Here is a 22,904-nt window from a genome sequence, read left to right as displayed (position 1 = left end):
ATGTAGCTCAGTGGAACCTTCTCCATGGGCTCAGTATAATAACTGGTCATAGCAGCACATGAGGTCAGATCTCTTCCTACTTTCTCCTGTATATAAAGTTCACATTACTGTAAATGTAAATAAATAAAAAGGAGGACGAAGAGATTTTGCTGCACAGTATAGCTAGTGCTGCTAAATAGTAGTTGGATAAATGATCTTTTATTATCAAATTTGCAAGTATATAATTAATTCATTAAACAATCCCAACCAAAATGTGGATGAAGAAACCAAGACACCAAAAAGTAATTTGGTTGAAGTGATTGAAAGAGGTGATGAGTCCAACTGGAGAAGATGGGGTAAAAAGACGAAAAACACAAACCAGATGTTGGAGGCTTTTGAATGAAAAGACTTTTCTTTGGTCCTCAGCTATCAGTTTTGCATTCAAGGATCTATCAACTTTGTAGTAAAACCAGATTCTGGAGAGTCACAGACCAAATACATCATGACTGTTCTCTGGGATTCCAGTGGGCCCACCCGGCTTCCTTCAGGAAGTTCACTTCTAATGCTGAAGCTAAACTGAAGAGCCTGGATGTTCTTTTTTTCAATGGATTAAAAAGATGGAAACTTGGAATCCTATAGCTAGATCCTCTCTATCAACTTAGATATACAATGAGATATAATCCACCATAAATAGTGCATTTCTCAGGGACTTTTTTAAAATTTTATTTGAGAAGTTGTGCTCTAACAAAAAATCATGTATATCATAAAGGAGTCCCATATATCACCCCACGACCAACACCTTACATAATTGTGACACATTTGTCACAAATGATGAAAGAACATAATCATAATATTCCTACCATCTATAGTCCATAGCTTATATTTTGTGCATTTTTCCCTCTAACGTTCTATCATTAACATAATGTATTAGTATTGTGTATTTGTTATAGTTCATGAGAGAACGTTCTCAAATTTGTACTGTTAACCACAATCCATCATTCACCATGGGGGTCACTGTATTATATAGTCCCCTGCCTCATACAACCCATCCAAACTGGACACTCAGTGGCTCCCAGTTTCATCACAGAGATGTGTTGTCATCAGCACAGTCCATTTAAGAATGCTTTCTTTACTCAGGTACTTTTTAGATAAGTTTGAACTGAATTCTCCCATAGCTAATGAAATCCCACATCATTTCATCAAATATTTATTAATCAACTACTATGAGCCTAAATTAAGTTTTATTGTGCAATGGAGTGAAAATTCTAAAAGCAGTCATGAGTCCTAAGTTATTTGACATTTCACAAAACTTTCTCTGGAGAAATTCCTGCTTATATCAATGAAATGGAATCAAGAGGAAAACTGTATTAATAATTAATTTAGCCTGCCTTTGGGAGTTCATGTTATCTTGATTTGTCTTGTGTTCCAAGAACAGATCAACTCTTTAATTTGCGTAAGATATGCTATGAGATTCTCTTCCTTTTTTTTTTTTCTTTTTTAGGTTTTATAAAAGGTATTTATTTGGGGGGTAGAAACTTACAGTCACAAGGCCCAACTCAAGGTACTATAAGAGGTACTTTCTCACCCAAAGTCATTGCCAAATGTTAGAGCAAGATGGCGGCAATGTCTGCGAGGGTTCAGGCTTCCTCTTCCTCTTAAGGCTTTGTGGTCCCAGCTTCTTCCAATCTCAGCTGTAGGCTGGAATAAGCCTCATCTCTCTCCTGTGGCTAGTTCCTCTATGGGTTCAGCTGCTCTGGTCTCTCCACAAGGTCAGCTGTAGACTACCAGGCCCTCTCTCTTCCCAGGGCTTCTGCCGTGTCTATGTAGCCATCACTATTCCTCTTTGTTCTTCTCCTGTGTGTTTACTTCCTGAGGTTCCAGTATCCAAAACTCCAACTCTCTTTCTTTTTAAAATAATCATAATAAGAAATAATTACAGCACAGTTAGTGAGACCAGGCACCCTTCTGAGCACCTCATATTTAAATGAGCTCATTTAGTTCTCACCACACTGCTGAGTTAAGGCACTCTGACTGCATCTTCCAGAAAAAGGACCAGGTGCAGGAGATGTGAACACACTGCCATCACAGGAAAACCAGGATCTCAGCATGGACACCACGCTTGTCTCTCCACCTTGTCCTTGGAGCCTCTTGCTGTTCCGTGGGGAACCCAGTTGATGAGACCATCCTCATCCCAGGCAGAAGGGAGCAGCGCCCTACATGCGACTGGGATTCCTACAGGACCACGCAGTACGGATAAGCTTCCGTGAGACTCAGGCGCTTCTGAGGGGCCCTGGCCCACCTGTTCAGGGCACAGGGTTGGGGACAAAAGCACTTTCCCTACTTGAAGTTCCTTCACTGGATGCTTCTTAAAATGCAACCTTATTGGTATCTCCCTACCAAGTCCCCTCACTACTCAGGGTGTTTCACCACTTCAATTCATTTTCCTAGAAACGGAGGAAGATGTAATGCTGTGAAATGGCTGTGGAGTTGGGCTGCTCTACTTCTGTACTGAAATACAAATAACTCAAAGCTCAACCCTTTCAAGGGGATTTTTTAAAATTGTTTTTATTTGTGTGTGTGTGTGTGTGTGTTTGCCTGTTTGTTTGTTTAGGGCAAGGTCAATCTATCAGGAAAAAAATTCCAAAAATGATAAAATGATTTGGGGCATTGTTATAAACTTTCATAAACATTTTTTATAAACATCATAAAAATCCTATAAGGTAGAGATTTTTCACAACTCTCTGAGCCACCAGTCCCTTTAAAAATCTAAGAAAGGCCATGAGCTTCTTCCCACCTCAAATGCACACCCGTGTATATTTGCACACAATATACTCAAAATATGTTTACTTGTCATTTCAAAAGATTCACAGATTCAAGCGTTTTTGCTGTGACTGTAATGCAATGCTTTCCTCGTATACAAATGACAAAACAAAGGTTCAGAGATAGTAATATAATAAGGAACATACTGAAAGTAAAACCCAGATACTCCTGGCATGAAATCACATTTAATTTACCTAAACCATTCATTCACTCAACAAATATATCCTGAAATCTACTCTAACTGAGGCAGAGTGTGGAGCTCTGGGGAGACAAAGAAGCAAGTGTTGCCACTTGGTACTGTGTGATCAGAGAAGCCCCCACTAAATGCCACCAGGTAATGTCTGACTCAGCAGGCAGAAAGGACTTCAGGGAGGCCCTTGAATTCCACACGAGTCATCAAGAGAGCAGTGCAATCCAACTGGACTTCAAAAGGGGGTGGATTAGAGTCTATCAACTGAGCATCATATATATTTCCCAGACTCTCTGGAAATCCATTTGCGTGGCTTATTCCTCATTGCCATGTGCAATAATTGTAGAGTAAATGAAGGGCTTTTGATCCATGCTCTGACCTAGTCATCTGTTCATTTTCTCCTCAACATAAGGTTCAAGAGTGTCACACACCTTACAATGGAAAGTTTGGGAAGGGAATTGGCAGTGAGTTTAGACAGCTGAGAGGCAAGTCTCATTGAAACAAGGCATTTTTACGTGTTCTCTAAAATTTGCATTGCACATTTGCTTTCCTGATCTGGCAGGAAATTCAACATTACCTAGAAAAGAAAGGAAAAATGTGGGTAAAGCAAGGACAAATATCTAGAGAAAACAGAATTTCCAGTGGTATGCACCTGACACATCAGACGGAAGCCTTTGTAAGCAGGCGTTCTTTGTGCTTTCTTTTGCTGAAGTGTTTAGAATGTAACGATGAATTAGGGACTTGCAGGGTTTTGTAGCAGGTCTTCTGCAGGCTCATCTTCCTTACAGTCTCAAGCTGCATAAATCCAAACTTGATGTGGAAGACAAAGGGCTCTTGATGCATGTGTGGATTTCTTTAACGTTGGGATTTTAAATTGTTCAGAAACTGTGCTCTGAAGAAATACTGATATTTTCACACCCTTCCTCTGAGTTCCTAGGACAAATGATACACTGATAAAAAATTTCCAAAGCACCCTTGCTGAAGTAGGGAGTTGCTTTGGTGTGTTTAGAAATGACATGTTTAGGGTTGAAATTCCTTAGAACCATCGTTTTCTGTGCAAATGGTGGCATTTATGCTACTGGTAGTAAGAGCCTAGCATCAGTGGGCAGAGAAATATCATGCAAACTTTCAGCACGAATTCTTCCAAAGATTCTGAGAATATTAAGTTTGAAGAGAGCCCAAACCTTGAATATGTCAACCCAGGCCATTGTAATAAAGAGGCTGACCTCACCTTTGACCTGGGACCTCTTAAACTTGACTCTTCTTTCTTTCGGCCCCACATCGAAGCAGGCTGATATGGGGCCCCATGAATTAACCTAATCCTTTGGCTCATATGGGAAATGCAAACCTCCCACTAGCAAGAACTTTGCACAGGCCCAACCCCCAGCCACAGAGAAGCCCAGAGCCGCTCCCTCTGCTCTGCCCAAGGTAGCCTGGACCTGCTTGTGCCTGCCCTGCTCCTCCAAGGCGTTCCTTGTGTGGGTTATGAACTCTCCCCCGAATTCTCCTGGTGCATGGAGTGTTATCAGTCAGCTTTACCATCCAAACCACACCTTGGGTAGGGAGGGCTCTATTCTGCTTTGCAGGGATTTATAAAAGAGCCATAAAAAGTGAACTAGCTCATGATGCCCTGAGGATCCTTGCTAGAAGGCCAGCTAGAGTGAGCCTCCACAACTGAGAATGACACGGCCGGGCCGGGGGGTGGTGCCTTCTGAGTCCACGTGGAGAGGACACGGAAGCTCGCATTTGAGACCCCCCCAGCCCTGTCCTTTGTGTCCCTTCTAGCTTCTTGTGGATACTCTCCTCACTATAATAAAACTGTTATCTTAAGTTTAGGGCTTTCACTGAGTCAGTTCTATGTGTCACTCCAAAGAATCATGAAGCCCGAGGGGGTGATTGGAAGCCCTGGATCTGTAGGCAGTTGGTCAGAAGTGCAGGTGCCCTGGACCCCCAGCCTTGCAGCTGGTGGTCTTGTAGAGACCCTTGACCTATGGCATCCGGCCTAACCCAGGTAGACAGACACAGAGCCAAACTGCGCTGTACTTGCTGTCTGAAGCTACCGCAGCCATTTGCAGTTGGTGTCAGAAGTTATAGAGGTTGTAGAATGTATTTAACTACACATACTTTTGTAGAAAAAAAAAAAAAGCCATGAAAACACCAAAATGCAAATAGTGTTTACCTCTGATTGGATAGATTTCTGCATAAATACAGTTTTGAAAATTTCCCCAATTACTTGTATTAAAATAATAAAGTGGGGGAGATGGGAATTACATAAACAGATTACAGAGTGTCAGATGAGTCAGTCACAGCTCTATTGGATATAAGCTTTTAAAGTTAATTGACAATCATTGGGTATATTCACTTTTTTTTTTCCCAAAACATTGCTGAATGAGCGCAGATTTGCAAAGACAACAACAAATAATGTATCTACTTTTCTAAACTCTAAGATTAAATGATATAGCTAATGCTTTGCAATGTCTGACATAAAATAGCCGCTCTACAAATGTTAGCTCTTACTGTATTAGCCGAAGGGGTGCTGATGCAAAATACCAGAAATCTGTTGGCTTTTATAAAGGGTATTTATTTGGGGTAGAAGCTTACAGTTACCAGGCCTTAAAGCATAAGTTACTTCCATCACCAAAGTCTGTTGCCACATGTTGGAGCAAGATGGCTGCTGACGTCTGCAAGGGTTCAGCCTTCCTCTTCCTCTTTAAGGCTCTGTGTTCCCAGCTTCCTCCAATATCAACTGAAAGCTGGGCTAAGTCTTGTCTCTCTCCCCGGCTTCTTTCCCTTTGAGCTTAGCTGCTCTGCTCTAGCCACAAGAACAGCTATAAACTATCAGGCTAATGGCCCATCTCTCTTCCCAGGGCCTCTGCTGTGTCTAATGGGCCTTCTCTCCTTCCTCACTTATCTGCTTCTCTGTGTGTTTACTTCCCAGGACTCCAGCATCAAAACTGTTTCCTCTGCCTTGTCACTTCCTCTGTGAGTCCCCACCCACCAAGGGGGCAGGGACTCAACATCCCACTAATGTGGCCCAATCAAAGCCCTAGTCATAATTAATCAAGTAAAAGTGAGACCTCTGAATTCAATACAATCTAAGGGTATCACTCGCCCAGAGGAACAGACCAGTTTACACACATAATCAGTATTTCTTTTTGGAATTCATCAATAATATCAAACACACTAATTACTGAAACAAAAACATTCATTTACTTGCTTTCTCCCCAACAGCTCCACTAGGTAGAAAGGGGAGGTTTTTGTTTTGTTTTTTGTTTCTTTATAAATAGGCTCTAACCTCTACAGCCAACTTCTTTTGTTTTTTTAAAAAGACTTTTTAAAAATTTCTTTAACCCACCCCCTTATTGTTTGCACTTGCTGTGTCTGTTCGTCATCTTTGTTTCTTTAGGAGGCACTGGGAATCTCTACTCCCTGCTTTGTTGGTGTCTCTCATTATGTTTTTCTTCTCGTACCTCCTGTTGCACCACCTTGTTTTGTCAGCTTGCCCATGCCTTTGCATCACACCAGCTCTTTAGGGAGTAACAGGAACCAAATCATGGGCCTCCCATGTGGTAACAGGAGCTCAATCAGTTGAGCCACATCAACTTCCCAGAAAGGTTTTATTGTTACCCTCTTACCAGTAACCAAAGCTCTCTGAAGTTCCTTGACTTGACTAGGACCATACAGGAAGTAAATAGGTAAGAAAACCCAATCCATTCATGCTTTAGAAACAGAACTAAATTGCAGAGCCTGGTGTAGCAGTTTGATATGGTTATGAATTCCAAAAATAGATATTGGATTATGCCTGTAATCTGATCTGTACCTGGGCATGACTGAGTTATAATTAGGGTGATGAGTCTCCACCCTTGGATGGGTGGGGCCTCGCAGACAAAATTCATGGCAAAGAAAAGAGTTGGGGGTTTTGATATTGGAGTTTTGATATTGGAGTTTGATGCTGAAACTGGAGCCCCAGGAAGAGAGACAGAGCCATTTGCCGGAGAGTCTACAGCTGACCTTGTGGAAAAAACAGAGGAGCTGAGCCCGGAGGAAACCAGGAAGCCTGAACCCTCGCAGACATCGGCAGCCATCTTGCTCCAACATGCGAAAATAGACTTTGGTGAGGGAAGTAACTTATGCTTTATGGCGTGGTATCTGCAAGCTCCTACCCCAAATAAATACCCTTTATAAAAATCAACTGATTTCTGGTATTTGTATCAGCACCCCTTTGGCTGACTAATACACCTGGAAAGAAGAATGACTTCATTTGACTTCATTTCTATTTGTTGTATTAGTACTAAGAACCTAGGTTTACAAATGTGGCTTTTTATTTTCTCTTTCTTCCCTTGTTTCACAAATTTCTTCTTCCCATCTCCTTTTGTAATTACTGTGATCTTTTCCTTCCTAGCTTCTCTGCCCCTACCTTTGTATTACTTCTCCTTTCTTCCTGTCTTCACCCACTGGGATGCTCTCCTCACTATTTATTCCAACTGCTTTTCTTCTGTTTCGCCCTGTATCTTTTTGCCTTCTCTCAAGTCATCTGTTCCCCCCAAGAGCTCCAGGGACAGGCGGCACACCCATTTGGTTGGGTAGGAGTGCTGCTCTGTGCCAGCCTGTGGAAAAACAGAGGGTGGAGGGAGTGGTGGCAGGGATGGCAGTAAGTAAGGTGTGCAAGTCCAACCATGTGCAAAATTTAGAAAGGAATTGATGCAGGTAATACAAAGAACAGAGCCATCTATAGCATCACATTAAATAAAATTCCTTGTGTTCTTATTTTAAAATATCTCCTGTAGGAGATTATATACTATTATAGCTATCAAAACTTGTGTGCTGCCTCAGTATCCCTCTAATTTTGGCTAAGCCACTCACTCAACATTGACTTTTGGCCTTGCTAACAAGCAGCTTCCAGCTCTAGCCCGTAAACTCCCCTGTGATGGTTAGGCTAATGTGTCAACTCGGCCAGGTAATTGTGCCCAGTTGTTTGGTCCAGCAAGCACTGGGCTAACTGTAATACAAGGGCATTTATTGACTTTAGTCACCAGTGAGTTTACCGCATAGATAGCTGATTACATCTACATGAACCAAGGAGATTGCCATCAGCAATGAGTGTTGGTATATCCAATCAGGGGAATCCCTTAAAAGGGGAAGTGATTTCAGCATTCAGAGAGAATTTCCCAACTCGTCTTTGGACAGTCAATGTCTCCTGGAAACTCATCAAGGACCTTTGTTGGACTTTGACCAGGGCCCTGGTTTGCAGGCTGCCTGCGGAACCTGGACTTGGGCATTCCCCTGGTCACAGGAGAGACTCTTACAAAATCACACACTATTGACAGCTATCTCCTGTTCACCCTGTTTCCCTAGAATACCGACTAATCCACTCCGCCAGACCCCAAACCCACATCTGCAGCCACCACCCACCCACCTCACCCCAAACCCGCGGCTGGCCCCAAATGATAAGTCCACCGTCCCCACAAGCCTCGGACCCCCAGTCCTTTTCCATTTCCACACTTTGAACTAACGAATCCTTGTTGCCTATGGGAAATCTACTAACTTCTACCAGATCACAGTGAAGGCAGAAGCCTGCCTCTTGCTCTGCCCTGTGCTCCCTACTTGCTGGTTCAGCCCCCGGGGACCCAGCTTCCCACTGAGCCCTGAGGGCACCCTCCCTTTCCCTCTGGGGCCTGGGAGGAACACACTCTCTTTTCTCAGGCATTATGGCCTCAGTTTCCCATTGTGTCACACCCTCTACCCAGAACCAAATTAAAAATCCAACTAATTTGAAACACATACACACATATAAAGCATGTATGGAGTTTTGATATTAAAAAACCAATTGAATGAGATTTAGGCACCTAAGAAAATCATCTGGATTTGGACAAAGCCAAAACCCGTGGAACCAAATCAGATACACAGCAAACCGCATCAGGCAGAAATGAGAAGGCAAACTAACCTTTGAGACAACTTAGCATGAGTTACCTCATTAACTTCTATGTTCAAGCAAATACATTTTAAGCATAAATTGTTAAAATAAAGTGCTCTAAATTTCAATTTGTCAGAAAACCTGAACTTAGATAAAAAAAGTTTCAAAATATTCACATTTCTATCCCTTCAGACACTTTTTATCCGAAATCTTATTTTTAATCCAAAACTCATGTGTTGATCTTTGTTCCATCTCTTTTCATACTAAGAACATTAAAAATTAAGAGGAATGAAGCCAAAGACATTTCTAACAGTCCCATCTTCTATCAGTACATATGAAGATAGCCCTTAAAAAATTCATATGCACACACAAATAATTGCATACATACATACACACAATTTAAACAGCTATGAAGGGTAGATGTAGCAAAAACTCTATATCTAACATTAATTATCTTTGCATTTAAGGCAAGTGGTCATTATTATCTATTTTTTCACTCCTTCTAGAACAACAAATGAAGCAAACAATAGAGATTTGATTAGCAAAAATTTGTGATCAAATTACCAGACACTGTACACAAACCACCACGAAACAAACTAAAATCAAAGTAGGTTAGAGAAAACGTACACTGGACGACTTGTGGATAGAAGAAAACGTTCCCGTCCTTGGTATAAATAATTGGCTTTGCTCGCCCATCTGACTGAAGTCCAACAAACAACCCCGGGCTCTTCATAGACTCCAGGCTTATGGAGGCATCTTCTAGGTTCTTCTTAATTTTAAAATGACAGTCAATGTCTCCTGTACCCTACAAGCAATACAACATGATTTCATAAATGTCTGCAAAAACTGAAGGATAGAATTCAGAACGACGCATGTCCCAAGAATATTTTACTTCATTTTCAAGTCCTTATAATAAAGCTAGAAAGGTTTGTATAAATTGAACTCCATGCTTTGCCCTCTTCTATAAGTTCCAGAAACAAAGGCCATATGATTGGTGAGGCAAGAGTGCCTTTTGCATCACAGAGGATCTTCCAGTCAGTAGAGGACATTATGTGCTATATTTATTTCAGAGTTGCCTACCTTGCTAAATGAACAGAGAAAGCTCAGATACAAAATTTTCCCTTTGGAAAATACTCTAAAACAATGGGGGAAAAAAGAGAACAATTCTTACTATAAGTCTGTTAAGTCCATTTACATAAACCAGTAAACAGAGCACACAGATATTACTCAAAGACTATATAGTAAAACAGTATGGTAAAAAAAAATTTAACTTTGCCAAAAGAAAGGTCTGTCCTTTGTCCTCAGCTGCTGGAGGATTTTAAGCGCCTGTTGTGTTAGGCCTGGTAGGAGTGTCTTTGTTTAGGGTTGGGACTGGCCATGCTGGAAAGTCTAATATGATTTGTGGTAGGGGCTTTGGGTCAGGAAGTAGCAGCTAGACCTCCAGCGGGACTGAAGACTGAAAATCAGCCACATAGGCAATTGACATGGAGCCACAATAAATTTTCTGGACCCCAAAGCATGGGTAAGTGTCAGTACACTTGCAATCCTCCAAGCGTATTGCCACACATGATTGCTGGAGGAAGATGACACTGCCCGTGAGCTCCTGGGGAGAGGAGGGCAGGAAGCTCCATGTGTGGACCCCTGGACTTGGCCCCTTGACTGGGGCTAATCTGTATCCTTTCCCTGTGATAAATTCAGCTTTCAGTGAGCCCTTCTAAAGAATTATCTAACCAGAGGGTTGTTTTGGGAGCTCCCAATCTAGCATTTGGTGTCAGAAGTGAAAATGGTCCCGGGACCCTTATCCCTATAATGTCTTAAAAACATTCAAGACGAAGTGCTCGGGAGTACTCCAAATTCCCTTCAGGCCATTACAACCACCTCTCCTCTTCTGAAGGCATTCATACTATAGTAGAAAATATGTTACCTTTCGCCTCTTTAAACAGTTTTCTTATAAGATTTCAGAGTGCTACTAATTTATTAGAAATAATTGAAATTTTTAATTACAACTATTATTTTGATTGTAATAGAAAATCATATTCTTGGTTATCTCTCCCCCCTCACATGTGAACTTTTTAAGGTAAAGAACTAAGTCCCCCCCCCCCCTCATTTTATAAAGATGAATTAAACAGTCCATCTTCTGTTCTTGTTATGGATATAATAAGACTCTGACCTTGATTTCTCTGTATTCAAGTAAAGGAGATAACCTTTACTTGATAGAAATAATGTATGTAAGCAAACGGGAAAGGATGGACCCAAGGAGCTTAAGGACTACAGCGCAAAAGGCACCAAACTCAGAGGAATCAGGAAGGACTTCCTGGAGAAGGTGAAGCTGAGTTAAGTGTTAAAGAGAGGAAAGGGTTGAAGAGAGGAAGGGTATCTGTGGAATTTCAAGGAGAGGAGACAGCAGGAACCAAAGCAGTGAAGCGACACGCAGCCCTGTGTGTAAATGAACAAGTATCTGGAGGTTGCTGAACAAGAGAGAGACTAGAAAGGGAAAGTGAGACTACAAAGGGAGACTCAGGTCATGGCTCTTTGTGTGCAAAACAGGGAATCTGAGCCTTTTCTTACACAATGGGGAGTCACTGGGTTTGTTTTTTTAAATATTTTTTTATTAGAATGGTTACAGAAAATAAAGCTCTCATATACCCATGCACACATAAACACAGCATTCCCTGTTGTTAACAATTCACATTAGTGTAGCAACTTAGTTACAACTTATGAAACAGTATTATTACAATTATACTAGTAACTACAGGTCATAGCTAACATGAGGGTTTATGGTGTTGTGTACTGTCCTGTGGTGCTTTGGAGCTGTATGTACCCCAGAAACATAATCCATTCCTGTGTGTGTGAACCCATTGTAAGGAGGACTTTTTGATGAGGCCACTTCAGTTAAGGTTTGATCCACCTCAATCAAGACGGGTCTTAATCCTATTACTGGAGTCCTCTATAAGTAGAATGAGATTCAGACAGACACAGAGAGAATGTCACAAGAAGCAAAAAGCTGAAATTCAACGGAAGCCAGAAGAGAATAGGGAGGCGAGGACATGCCACCATGTGTGTTGTCACTTGGCAAAAGAGCCAAGGACCAAGGATTACTGGCAGTCAGCCCCAGAATGCCACAACCTTTAGGAATAAAACATCACCTTGACAACACCTTGATTAGGACTTTTTCTTAGCCTCAAAACCATGAGTTAATAAATTGTCATTGTTTATACCAATCAATTGCATGGTGTTTGCTTGAGCAGATTAAAACGTATCTTACTGTTGAAAAAAATTTCTATCTAGTAACATAGACAACCTATAATTTCCCCCTTTAACTACATTCCAATATATAATTCAGTGATGTTAATTACATTCATGTTGTGCTACCATCACCACCATCTCAAATTTTTCCATCACCCCCAATAGAAGCTATACCAACTGAGCGTTAACTCTCATTCCCTATTTCCTCCCCATTCCCCAGGAACATGTATTCTAGTCTTCTGACTCTATGAATTTGCTTATTTTCATTCGTTCATGTCAGTGAGACTATTCCCTGTTTGTCCTTTTGCATTGGCTTATATCACCCAACATGATGTCTTCAAGGCTCATTCATGTTATTGCATCTATTATAACCCCTTTCCTTTTACTTGATGGAAAGCCAATGAACCCCAAAGATTTCTGGCCAGTCAAAAGATACATACCCCAAAAGGAAAAGCCTTCTAACCTCTGAAACCATGAGCTAATAAATTGCTGTTGTTAAGCCAACCTATTGTACAATATTTGTTTTAGCAGCCAAGAAACTAAAACACCAGGTCATATGGTAATTCTATAATTAACTATCGACCAAAATCTTTGTACAGTGGTTGCACAATTTTACATCCCACATATCCTGTTTCTCTACATTCTTTCCAGCACTTTTATCTTGTTTTTTCTTTTTAGCTAGTAGCCATTCTAGTGTGTGTGGTTTCTCATTGCAGTTTTGATTTGTCTTTCCATAATGTATAATGATGTTGAACATCTTTTCATGTGCTTATTGGGATTTTGTTTATTTATTTTAGAGAATCATCTGTTTAAGCCTTTTGTCCATTTTTAATTGAATTGTTGTTCTTTTATTGTCAAGTTGAAGCAGCTGTTTATATATTCTGGGTATTAAGCCCTAATCAGACATGTGGTTTCCAAATATTTTCTCCCATTCTGTAGGTTGTCTTTTCACATTTATGATGAAGTTCTTTGATGCAAATTTTTTCAAAATTGATGAAGTCACCATTATCTCTTTTTTTCCTTTGGTGATTTGTGCTTTTGTGTGAGATCTAAGAAACCAATACCTAGCACAAGGTACTGAAGATATTTTATAGTTTGGGTTCCTATACTGAGGTCTTTGATCCATTTGGGGCTAACATTAATATGTGGTGTGATATAGGGGACCAACTTCATTCTTTTAAATATGGATATCTAATTTTCCAAGAATCACTTGCTGAAGATATTATTTTCCCCATTGAGAAGACTTCACACCCTTGTTGAAAACCAATTGACCACAGAGGTGAGGGCTCTTTTCTGAATTCTCAGTTCAATTCCATTGGTCTCTATGTCTAATCATATGCTGGTACCATGCTGTTTTGACTACTGAAGCAGGGTAATAAGTTTTAAAAATCAGCAAGTGTAAGTCCTCCAACTTCATTCTACTTTTGGCTATTCAGTGTCCCTTACACTTCTATATAAATTTGATGATTGATTTTTTTCATTTCTGCAAGTAAGACAGTTGGACATTTTATTGGAATTGCATTGAGACTTAAATCACTTTGGGAATTGACATCTTAACAATAGTCTTCCAACCCATGAACATAGAATATGCTTCTGTTTATTCAGATATTCTTTGATTTCTTTTGGCAATGTTTTGTATTTTTCCATGTATAAATCCTCTACTCCCTTAAATTTATTCCTAGATATTTGAATCATTTAGTTGTTATTATAAATGGAGTCTTTTCTTGGTTGCCTCTTCATATTGTTCATTACTAGTGTATAGAAAAACCACTGATACTTGCATGTTGCTCATTTAACCTGCCACATTCCTTAATTTGTTTAATAGCTCTAGTACCTGGATTTTTTATTATTTCCTGTATAAAGGATCATGTCATCTGCAATAGGGAAAGTTTTACTTCTCCCTTCAAATTTGGGTGCATTTAATTTCTTTTTCTTGCCTTATTGCTCTGGTGACAACTTCCAGTACAATTTTGAATAACAGTGGTGACAGTGGGCATCGTTGTCTTGATCCTGATATTATAGCATAAGTGGTGGGTTTTTCATACATGCCTTTTTATCATGTTGAGGAAGTTATCTTCCCTCATTGTCAAAAGACAGTCCCATAAGAAAGAAAATTCTTGGTTAGCAATTTTTTTCATTTGACACTTTAAGTGTTTCTTAACTCTTTGACTCTTTGGCTTTTGATGAGAAAGACGTGCTTTATCTTATGGGGTCTCAATTGTACATAACATGCTGCTTTTCTGGTAGAACTTTCAGAATTCTCTTCTTCTCCTTGGTGTTCAATAGTTTGACTTTTATGTGTCTAGGCATGGTTCTCTTCAGTTTTATCCTCTTTGGGGTTCACTGGAATTCTTAAATGTGTATATCCACATATGTAGCAATTTGGCATTGTTTCTGAATTCCAAAATTAGATATTGGATTATGTTTGTAAACTGGTCTGTACCTGGGCATGATTAAATTATGATTAGAACTTTGAATGGGCCATGACAGTAGGATGTTGAGTCCCTACCCCCTTGGTGGGCAGGAACTCACAGAAAAACCACACCACAGAGAAGGGAGATTGGAGTTTTGAGCTGGATCCTGGGAAGTAAGCACACAGAGGAGTGGAGTATCTGAGCCCAAGAGAAGCAGAGCCCCAGAAAAAGAAACCAAGAAGCTTAAACTCTTGGCAGACATCAGCAGCCACCTTGCCCCAACATGTGGCAATAGACTTTGGTGAGGAAAGGGCCTGGTAACTGTAAGCTTCTACCCCAAATAAATACCTTTTATAAAAGCCAACAGATTTCTGGTATTTTGCATTTGGCTGCCTAATACAACATCTTTCACTAAAGTTGAGGAGTTTTCTGCCATTATTTCTCTGACTATTTTTTCAGGCCCTTTCTCTCTTTATTCTCATTCTAGGAATCCCATAATTCTATATTGTAATACTTCAGGATTTCCCACAAGTCTCCTAGGCCCTGTTCACATTTTTTTTTCATTCTTCTTTCTGCTTCTCAGCCTAAGTCATTGTAATTGCCTTGTCACTGAGTTCACTGTTCTTTCCTTCTGCCAGGTCCAATCTGTTGTTTTGAGGTGTGTTTTTTCCTATTTAAATAATCTTACAGTCATCCCCAAAATATAGTAACAGAAATAGAAACATTTATTATATGATCTGTATCACTTGACTTAAACGTAACTGTTTAATAAACCTATAAGAAATGTTTTCAAATGAACAATGGCAGACACAATGGAAACAATGCTTATTTTGATTCACTGTCTTACCATAAGCATTTGCTGACTAGCTAGCAGGAGTTGTTAGGTTTTTTAAGGCATAGTAATATGAGCATATACTACCTTTTAATATGTCTTATATCCCCTTTGAGGTTGTAAGTATGTCTCTCAATTCATGAAATCCAGGGTAATTACAAAGATTGCTACATTCAGTTTTCAAGAGTAAGATCATTACAGCCTCATGATTTCTGGTCAGATACAGTAACTATGAAAAACAATATACTTCACTATGATGCATCAGTACTATTTCTTAAAGGCAAAAAGTATATGCATTTTGACTGAGAAGACTCACTCCCATAATTTTAAAGACAGACAACCAAGTCAATCATTCATAACACAAGTTATAGTATAAGCACTGAAACTGGAGTAACAGAAGTAAAAGACAAATGAAGCAAAAGACAAAGGGTCTGTGGAGGCTTTTCTATGCAAAAGTACCAGGGTAAAGGTTAAAAATCAATGTTGTTATGATTAGAAAATAGATAAGCTAGATAGATAGATGAGAGAGAGAGAGAGTTAAGAGAGAGAGGGAGGATGGAAGGGAGGGAGGAAGAGAAAATGTGGCAAATGCTAAAATTGGTAGACCTGAGTATCTGGGAAAGGGTGGAAGTAGGGGTATGTTGGAGTTCTCTGTACCAGCTTTGTATTATTTTTTTCAATTCCCTGTAAATTTGAAACTATTTCAAAATAAAAAGTTTGGTTTTTGTAATCAATGTAGTTTAAATAACAGACCCCATCAGGAATAGCCTTGGAGTCCCCCTGCAGCCCTGGGATAATTATCTGGTGCTGACATGCACAAGACAACTGACTACCCAGGGCCCAGAGGGGAAGCCCTTGCTGACACTCATGTCTGGTGACAGAGTGTGTAAGGCAGGAGGCCAGGGGCCTGTCCCACTGCAAGTGAAGATCTAGGATGACTGATCTGGACTGGACCTGATCATTAATAGCTTGATAGCATGGGTTGGTTTTAGTAGATATGGTGCTCCTGTTTGCTCACCTGATTGCTTGTTGTGTGATTGTAGAGGTTAAGGATTGACGCCACAAATACAAATGAGTTCAGTCAGCCTTTGCCACACCGTAGACACTCAAAAATATTAGTGTATCTCCTCTCTTTGCTTTCTCTACAGATCTTGAGCAGTGTCAGGAAATTCAGCTCTGGCCAGAATTCGAGCACACATCGCTATGATTTACAGAGTATTCAGAACTTGGGCTTCATGGACAGGCTCCTTAAAATTTCAAATTTTCTAGCAATAACTCTCCAGTGCAATAATTTTCCCAAGAACAAGTTTGGCTTTTAATAGATACGCCAGGAAGCTAAAGGCCTCTGCCAAATGTGTGAGTGCTGATTTGGGAAGGTGAATGGGAAAACTCACTACAGGATAAGGATGTCATAGGCCAAGAAGACCTCCCAAATATGACCTTGAGATGAAGATTTTTACCAAAAAAAAAAAATTAGCAACGTTTCTTCCACAGCCCTCAAAGATTACCTCTGCCTTACCCTGTGTAGTCACTTAGGTAGATTTGATGTTTTCCTGGGTACTCTCGGGTAGACCACACCATTTAAAAATACTGAAATACTTAATCAGCTGCTGAACAGCTGCAACCTGAGTCCCCAGGTACCGGCTGGTGGCTGTGGCTGCCCCAGCATGGGAGAGCCCTGGAGGTCATTGGGGGACAGGGTGTGCAGGACCCAAGCAGAAGAAAGGATGTCCTGGAAACATGGCCAGGAAATGCTGCATGCCGTCTTGGATCTCCACTGCTCCTAGCTCCTTGCTCTCCTCCTCTCTCCGGGTTGAGATGGACTGAACGGGTTGTTAAATACAGTATTTTTTTTAAATCACCCTGACTTATATGGACCTGCTATTTCTGGTTTTCCCTTACTAGATGATCCCCTTACCATTCTCCTTTCTGTTCAATCACTGTTCCATCTACAACTGTTGGCCTGGGTGGTCTCAGAACAGAGACCATAACTCTGGACACACTGATGGCACACAAAGCATTGCCTGCACAACTCCGAAAGGCCTGGGAAATCTCTCAGCCGCGTTTCCTGAGATGGCCTGAATTCCTGGCTTTAGTGTTCTGAACATCATTTTCTGTATTAAACCGTTTGTGCTCCTTTGTCTTTATCAATAGATTTTGTCAGGCACTCAATTTTGTCTATCTCTGTCCAGAAGCAAACAGAGCTCATGCCCTTTTTTCAAGTTGTAAATTATCTTTAAAGAGAAGATCTGGATCTTCACAATGCATACTAGTCTACCTCACTTCAAGAAGGCTAGGAATTCATGAAACTGGCTTTTAAGGTTGGGAACTCTACCAGGGAGGGGAAAGAACGGGAGGTTGCCAGAGTTGTTGCAAAGCACAACATAGGATAAAAGGTCACAGGGTGTGATCCCACCTATTTATTTTAGATCCCAATCACTCACCTGACAAGCTGTCAACAATGTTGGTTATAGAGGAAAACTGAGTGTTTTAGAATCACCTCCCCTACTGAATTGTGACCCTGGTTTTCTCATGGAGGTTTCTTGATCCTGTTATCCTAAACAATATAACATAGGGCTTTAGAGGTAGGCTGACCTAGCTTCAGTCTCAGCTTTGACTCGGACTGTGGGGCTTCAGGCAAGTTACTTAGCCAGGCTCACACTGTTTCCTCTCCAGAAGAGTGAGCACACCAGTAGTTCCTATTTGCCAGGATCATTCTTCTATGCATTAGTCTGAAAGTTTCGGCCCATCTTCCCATGCTCACCAAATGCTTTAACTGAATGCCAAAAACTGCTTCCACCCCCTCAGCCTGAGCCCATAGATCTGAGTTACCCATGGCAGAAACAGAAAGGAAAAGAAAGCATGAGGATTTAGTGTGAGGCAGAAATAGTCTGCTATAAATCTGCAGAGGAATTTTATTCACTTGGAGGGAACAAGATAAACGGCACACTGAGAAAAAAGTAAAAGGAACCAAAAGGGGCTGCACAGATGGGAAAATGAAGAACAGAAGAAACAAGAAAATCACCATCCAACTTGAGTGTGAGGCAGCTAAGTGGAAATTCACTGAGCACTGAGATGCCCCTTTGGTTGCCACCCAATGAGGAGACTACAAATTTCCAAAGTCATCCCATCACTTTGGAGTGACACTTATCTGTGTCCTCAGAGACACCACCAAACACACACACCCAAATATGCCATATAGTACTCCACCATCTCATGGTTCTGAGCATCCCTAAAAGTCCCAGAAGGGGAAGAGCTGTTCATCTTGGGGATGTGTGGGATGTGAAGGGAAAGCTACATCCTGAGGCTACTCCTACAGAGTGACAGCACATTAGATGGAACTGTGCTCTTAGCAGGTCTGGCCATAGCAGAAAATTATCTGTTTTTATTTCATTTAGTCCATGTTCCAGTTTAAAGACCATAAGCATGGAACTCTAACCCTTACATTTGGCTTCCTCATCTATAAAATGGTGATGCCATTTCTTCATGCCACCGTGAGTATATCAGTGATGTTAACTAAATGTGGGTGTGCATGAGCTTTTCCTTTTGCACTGTGGATCTTCATTTCAGCTCTACAGACACAGATTCCTCTGCCTACAGCAAAGACAGAGGTCCAGTGGACCATGAATGGTCCAACATCTCTCTTCCCACCTGTCTAAGCTCATGCAAGTTCTCCCATTTATCCAGATGCACTACAGTAAGGAAAAAGTGGGGAGAGAAGACCTCTGAGCATTGACCCAAAAGATACAGTTTAAACTAAACTGCTTGTTTCAAACAAGAATAGATGGAAATCAACACCACAAACCAAGCAACCCAATTTTTAAAAATGAGCAAAGGACTTAGACATTTCTCCAGAGAAGATACACAAAGGGCCAATAACCATAAAAAGCTGCACAACATCTTAGCTATTAAAGGAAATGCAAATCAAAACCACAATGAGATAGCACTTCACATCCACTAGGATGGCTATTATTTTTTAAACAGAACATACCAAGTGTTGGCAAGAATGTGAAGTGATTTGGAGCCCTCATGCATTATTGGTGGGAACGTAAAGTGGAACAGCTATTGTGGGAAACAGTTTTGCAGTTCCTCAAAAAGTTAAAACATAGAGTTACCATACGATCTGGCAATTTCACTGCCAGGTTTATATCTGAAGAATTGAAAACAGGCACTCAAAGAGACACTTGTACAATGTTCATAACAGCATATTTACAGTAGTCAAAAGGTGGAAATAACCCAAGTGTTCACTGAGAGACAAGTGGATAAAAAAGAAATGTGGCATAGTCATACGATGGAGTATTACTCAGCCATAAAAAGGAATGAAGTTCTGATACATGCTACAACATGGGTGAAGCTTCAAACCATGCTAAGTGAAATAAGCCAGGCACAAAAGACAAATATAGTATGATTCCACTTACAGGAAACATCTAGAACAGGAAGACTCATAATCTATAAAACAGATTAAAGGTTACCAAGGGGCAGGTGGGGAGGATGGCGAGTGACTGCTCAACTGGTACAGAGGTTCTATTTGGGGTGATGCAACATGTTGGTAACAGACGGTGGTGATGGTAACACAGCACTGTAAAAGTAATTAATGCCACTGAATTGTGCACTTAAAAATGGTTAAAATAGCAGATTTTATGTTATATGTATATATTACCACAATAATTTTTTTTTAAAAAAAGAAAGATGGACAGAGCATTAATAGGAAATTTAACCTACAGCTCTGTATGCACCTTGCCCCACAGGAGACTTGTGAATTCATAGAGGATGTTATGTTAGTTGACTTCCACACTTCCTCCTAAGGCTCAAGAATGGTAAAGAAGAAGTTTTCAAATTCAGAATTTAAAATCTAAAATTACTTCCTTACTCAAAAGTACAGGGTTTGCCATGGTGGAAATCCAAGCACTAAAAGAGGCAGTGAGGAAATATGGTTAAGCTGCAACCTTCTGGAGTCCTGCTTCGCAAAGCGTGGTTCACGGAGCAGCATCACCAGCCGCTGCGAGAGCTGGTGAGAAGAGCAGGCGCTGCGGTCCCACCCCAGGATTCCTGCATTAGAATCGGCTTGTTCGGGCAATGCCTGACCACCCCACTTATTGAAAAAGTCAGTCAGGGAAGATCATCCCCTATAACATCCAACTAGCAGAATGTTCGTGGATTAAAGCTTAAAAACACACACACACACACACACACTGGGAAAGAGCCACTCTCGTGTCTATTACCAGCATACTCCTTAAATATTTGTTGAGAAAAACACGAGCTGATGCTTACTGTTCCATCGCACTGGCCATCCTTCATCCTCAGATACATCTGGGCATTTGTCACACTTTCCAACATGCAGACCCCAGAGCTGACTCTGTGCACTCTCCAGTGGGACTTTTCAGACCGGCTTCCCGCCCCGGTGCAGCTCCCGTCGGGCTGGGGACACAGGGCCTGGCGCAGGCTGGTGGCCAGCAGGATCACTGCACCGTCCAGGAACACCCCCTGCGGAGCGACAGGCAGGGCAGACACACTTTAACAAGAGCGGTAGCTGGAGAGCCCATCTCCTTACAGGGGCTGCAGTAAGGGATCTTACCAGAAGATAAGCAAGAGGAGGAAATGAAGAACTTAACTGGTAAAGTTAAAACTGAAGGGGGCGGTCTCCTTGGTGCATGCAATTCACATCATTCCTATTTACTGAGAGGGTATCAACATGTAAAGTTCAGTATCGGGTGACACCAGGATTTCAAATCGATACAAAACCAACATGCCACTTACAAAGTTCACACACTCTAAAGACAAATCATTTTAATATTAAAACAAAGCAGAATAAACTGAGTGTACTATAAACTGAATACCTGAATTACAGAGAGCATGCTAATACCTAAAGATATTAGTTGAATATATACATAAAAGAATGAGTGAACGAATGAAAAGAGGTATCAAAGTACAACCAGGTATACTTAAGTAAATCCTATGAAATCAATAACTCAAGATACAAAAAGCTCTTGAAAGTTAATTAGAAATATACTAATATTGCAGAGAAACAGAAAAAAAAAGGCAAATAGACAAGAGGCAAAAGACAAAGTATAAATAGGTGAATAAATAGAAATCTGATTCACATTCATAATAAAAATAGAAGATATAATTACATATTTATTCCTACAGAAAATTGCCCAAGCATTTCTCTTTAATGACTCAGCACCGAGGTCAATAGGAAGGCTACTCTTTCACAGAGTAGAAAGGAGTAAAATTGGCACATTTCTGGAAAGAAATTTGTTGGTAAGTTAAGAACCTTAAAAGATCCATATTTTCTGACACTTAAATTCAATTTCTAACTATCTAAGCTAAGAAAATAATGAAAGAGGTGGTCAAAGAAACATGTTGAAGTGCATTTACTGCAATATGATACGCAGAAAGAAATAATGAAAAAGGGATTAAATGTCCAATAGCAAAAAGTTCATAGGCGCAGACATAAATAACAAAAACCAATCCTTAGGTTTGATTTAAACATGAAACTATTAAAATCACGTTTGGGAAAAAAATAACATGGGAAAGTGCTTATTACCTAGGAAGAATAAAAAGGTCTGAAGCCTGGTTTCGGTCTGAGTCATGACCTACCCCACCATTTACTAGTGAGGCCATACTAGACAAGAGTCTTAACTTCTCTACGGTGCCTTCCCTTCATTTGTAAGACACAAATATAATATCTGTTTCCATGATGATTAGATTTTGTCCTGTGTGTGCTGGAGTTCTCTGTGAAGTGCCTGGCCCAAAATAAGCAATCTCAGAAATGATAAGCTATTATATAAATATAATAATACTATCTTTTTTATTTTTTAAAGATTTATTTTATTTAATTCCTCCCCTCCCCCGGTTGTCTGTTCTCTGTGTCTATTTGCTGTGTCTGTCTTGTTTCTTTGTCAGCGTCTGTTGTCGTCAGCGGCACGGGGAGTGTGGGCGGCACCATTCCTGGGCAGGCTTCACTTTCTTTCACGCTGGGTGGCTCTCCTTACGGGGCGCACTCCTTGCGCGTGGGGCTCCCCTACGCGGGGGACACCCCTGCATGGCAGGGCACTCCTTGCGCGCATCAGCACTGCTCATGGGCCAGCTCCACATGGGTCAACGAGGCCCGGGATTTGAACCAGGACCTCCCATGTGGCAGGCGGACGCCCTAACCACTGGGCCAAGTCCGTTTCCCAATAATACTATCTTTAAGGTAAATTCAAAAATATACTGTCAAGAAAGAAACAAACATTATAAAACTATCACTCATGCATCTAACACAGGTATAAATTGTAATTCTGCTAGGAAATTTTAAAATATACATTCATTTGCTTCCCAAATGCAAGTTTCTCTAGTATTTTTTTTTCTCTCCCCTCCTCCCCAGTCATCTGTTCTCTGTGTCTATTTGTTGCATGTTCTTCTTTGTTTTGTCCGCTTCTATTGTTGTCAGCGGCAAGGGAATCTGTGTTTCTTTTTGTTGCGTCATCTTGTTGTGTCAGCTCTCCGTGTGGGCGGCGCCATTCC

At 40.7% G+C, this 22,904-nt stretch overlaps 1 protein-coding gene across 2 annotated transcripts in view; it reads right to left on the bottom strand.

Annotated features, from left to right (window-relative positions):
* The window catches only part of RP1 (RP1 axonemal microtubule associated), a 391,698-nt gene that overhangs the window by 202,992 nt on the left and 165,802 nt on the right, over positions 1–22,904 (bottom strand). For both annotated transcript variants that reach the window (XM_058275538.2, XM_058275539.2), the window contains exons 15-16: positions 20,667–20,879; positions 9,531–9,708 (exon numbers count right to left, since the gene is read on the bottom strand). In XM_058275538.2, coding sequence (XP_058131521.1) covers positions 9,531–9,708; positions 20,667–20,879 — 391 coding nt within the window. The remainder of the gene's footprint in view (positions 1–9,530; positions 9,709–20,666; positions 20,880–22,904) is intronic.

Source organism: Dasypus novemcinctus, chromosome 14 (genome assembly GCF_030445035.2).
Source record: "Dasypus novemcinctus isolate mDasNov1 chromosome 14, mDasNov1.1.hap2, whole genome shotgun sequence".
NCBI lineage: Eukaryota > Metazoa > Chordata > Mammalia > Cingulata > Dasypodidae > Dasypus > Dasypus novemcinctus.
This window is presented reverse-complemented; position numbering and strand designations above follow the sequence as displayed.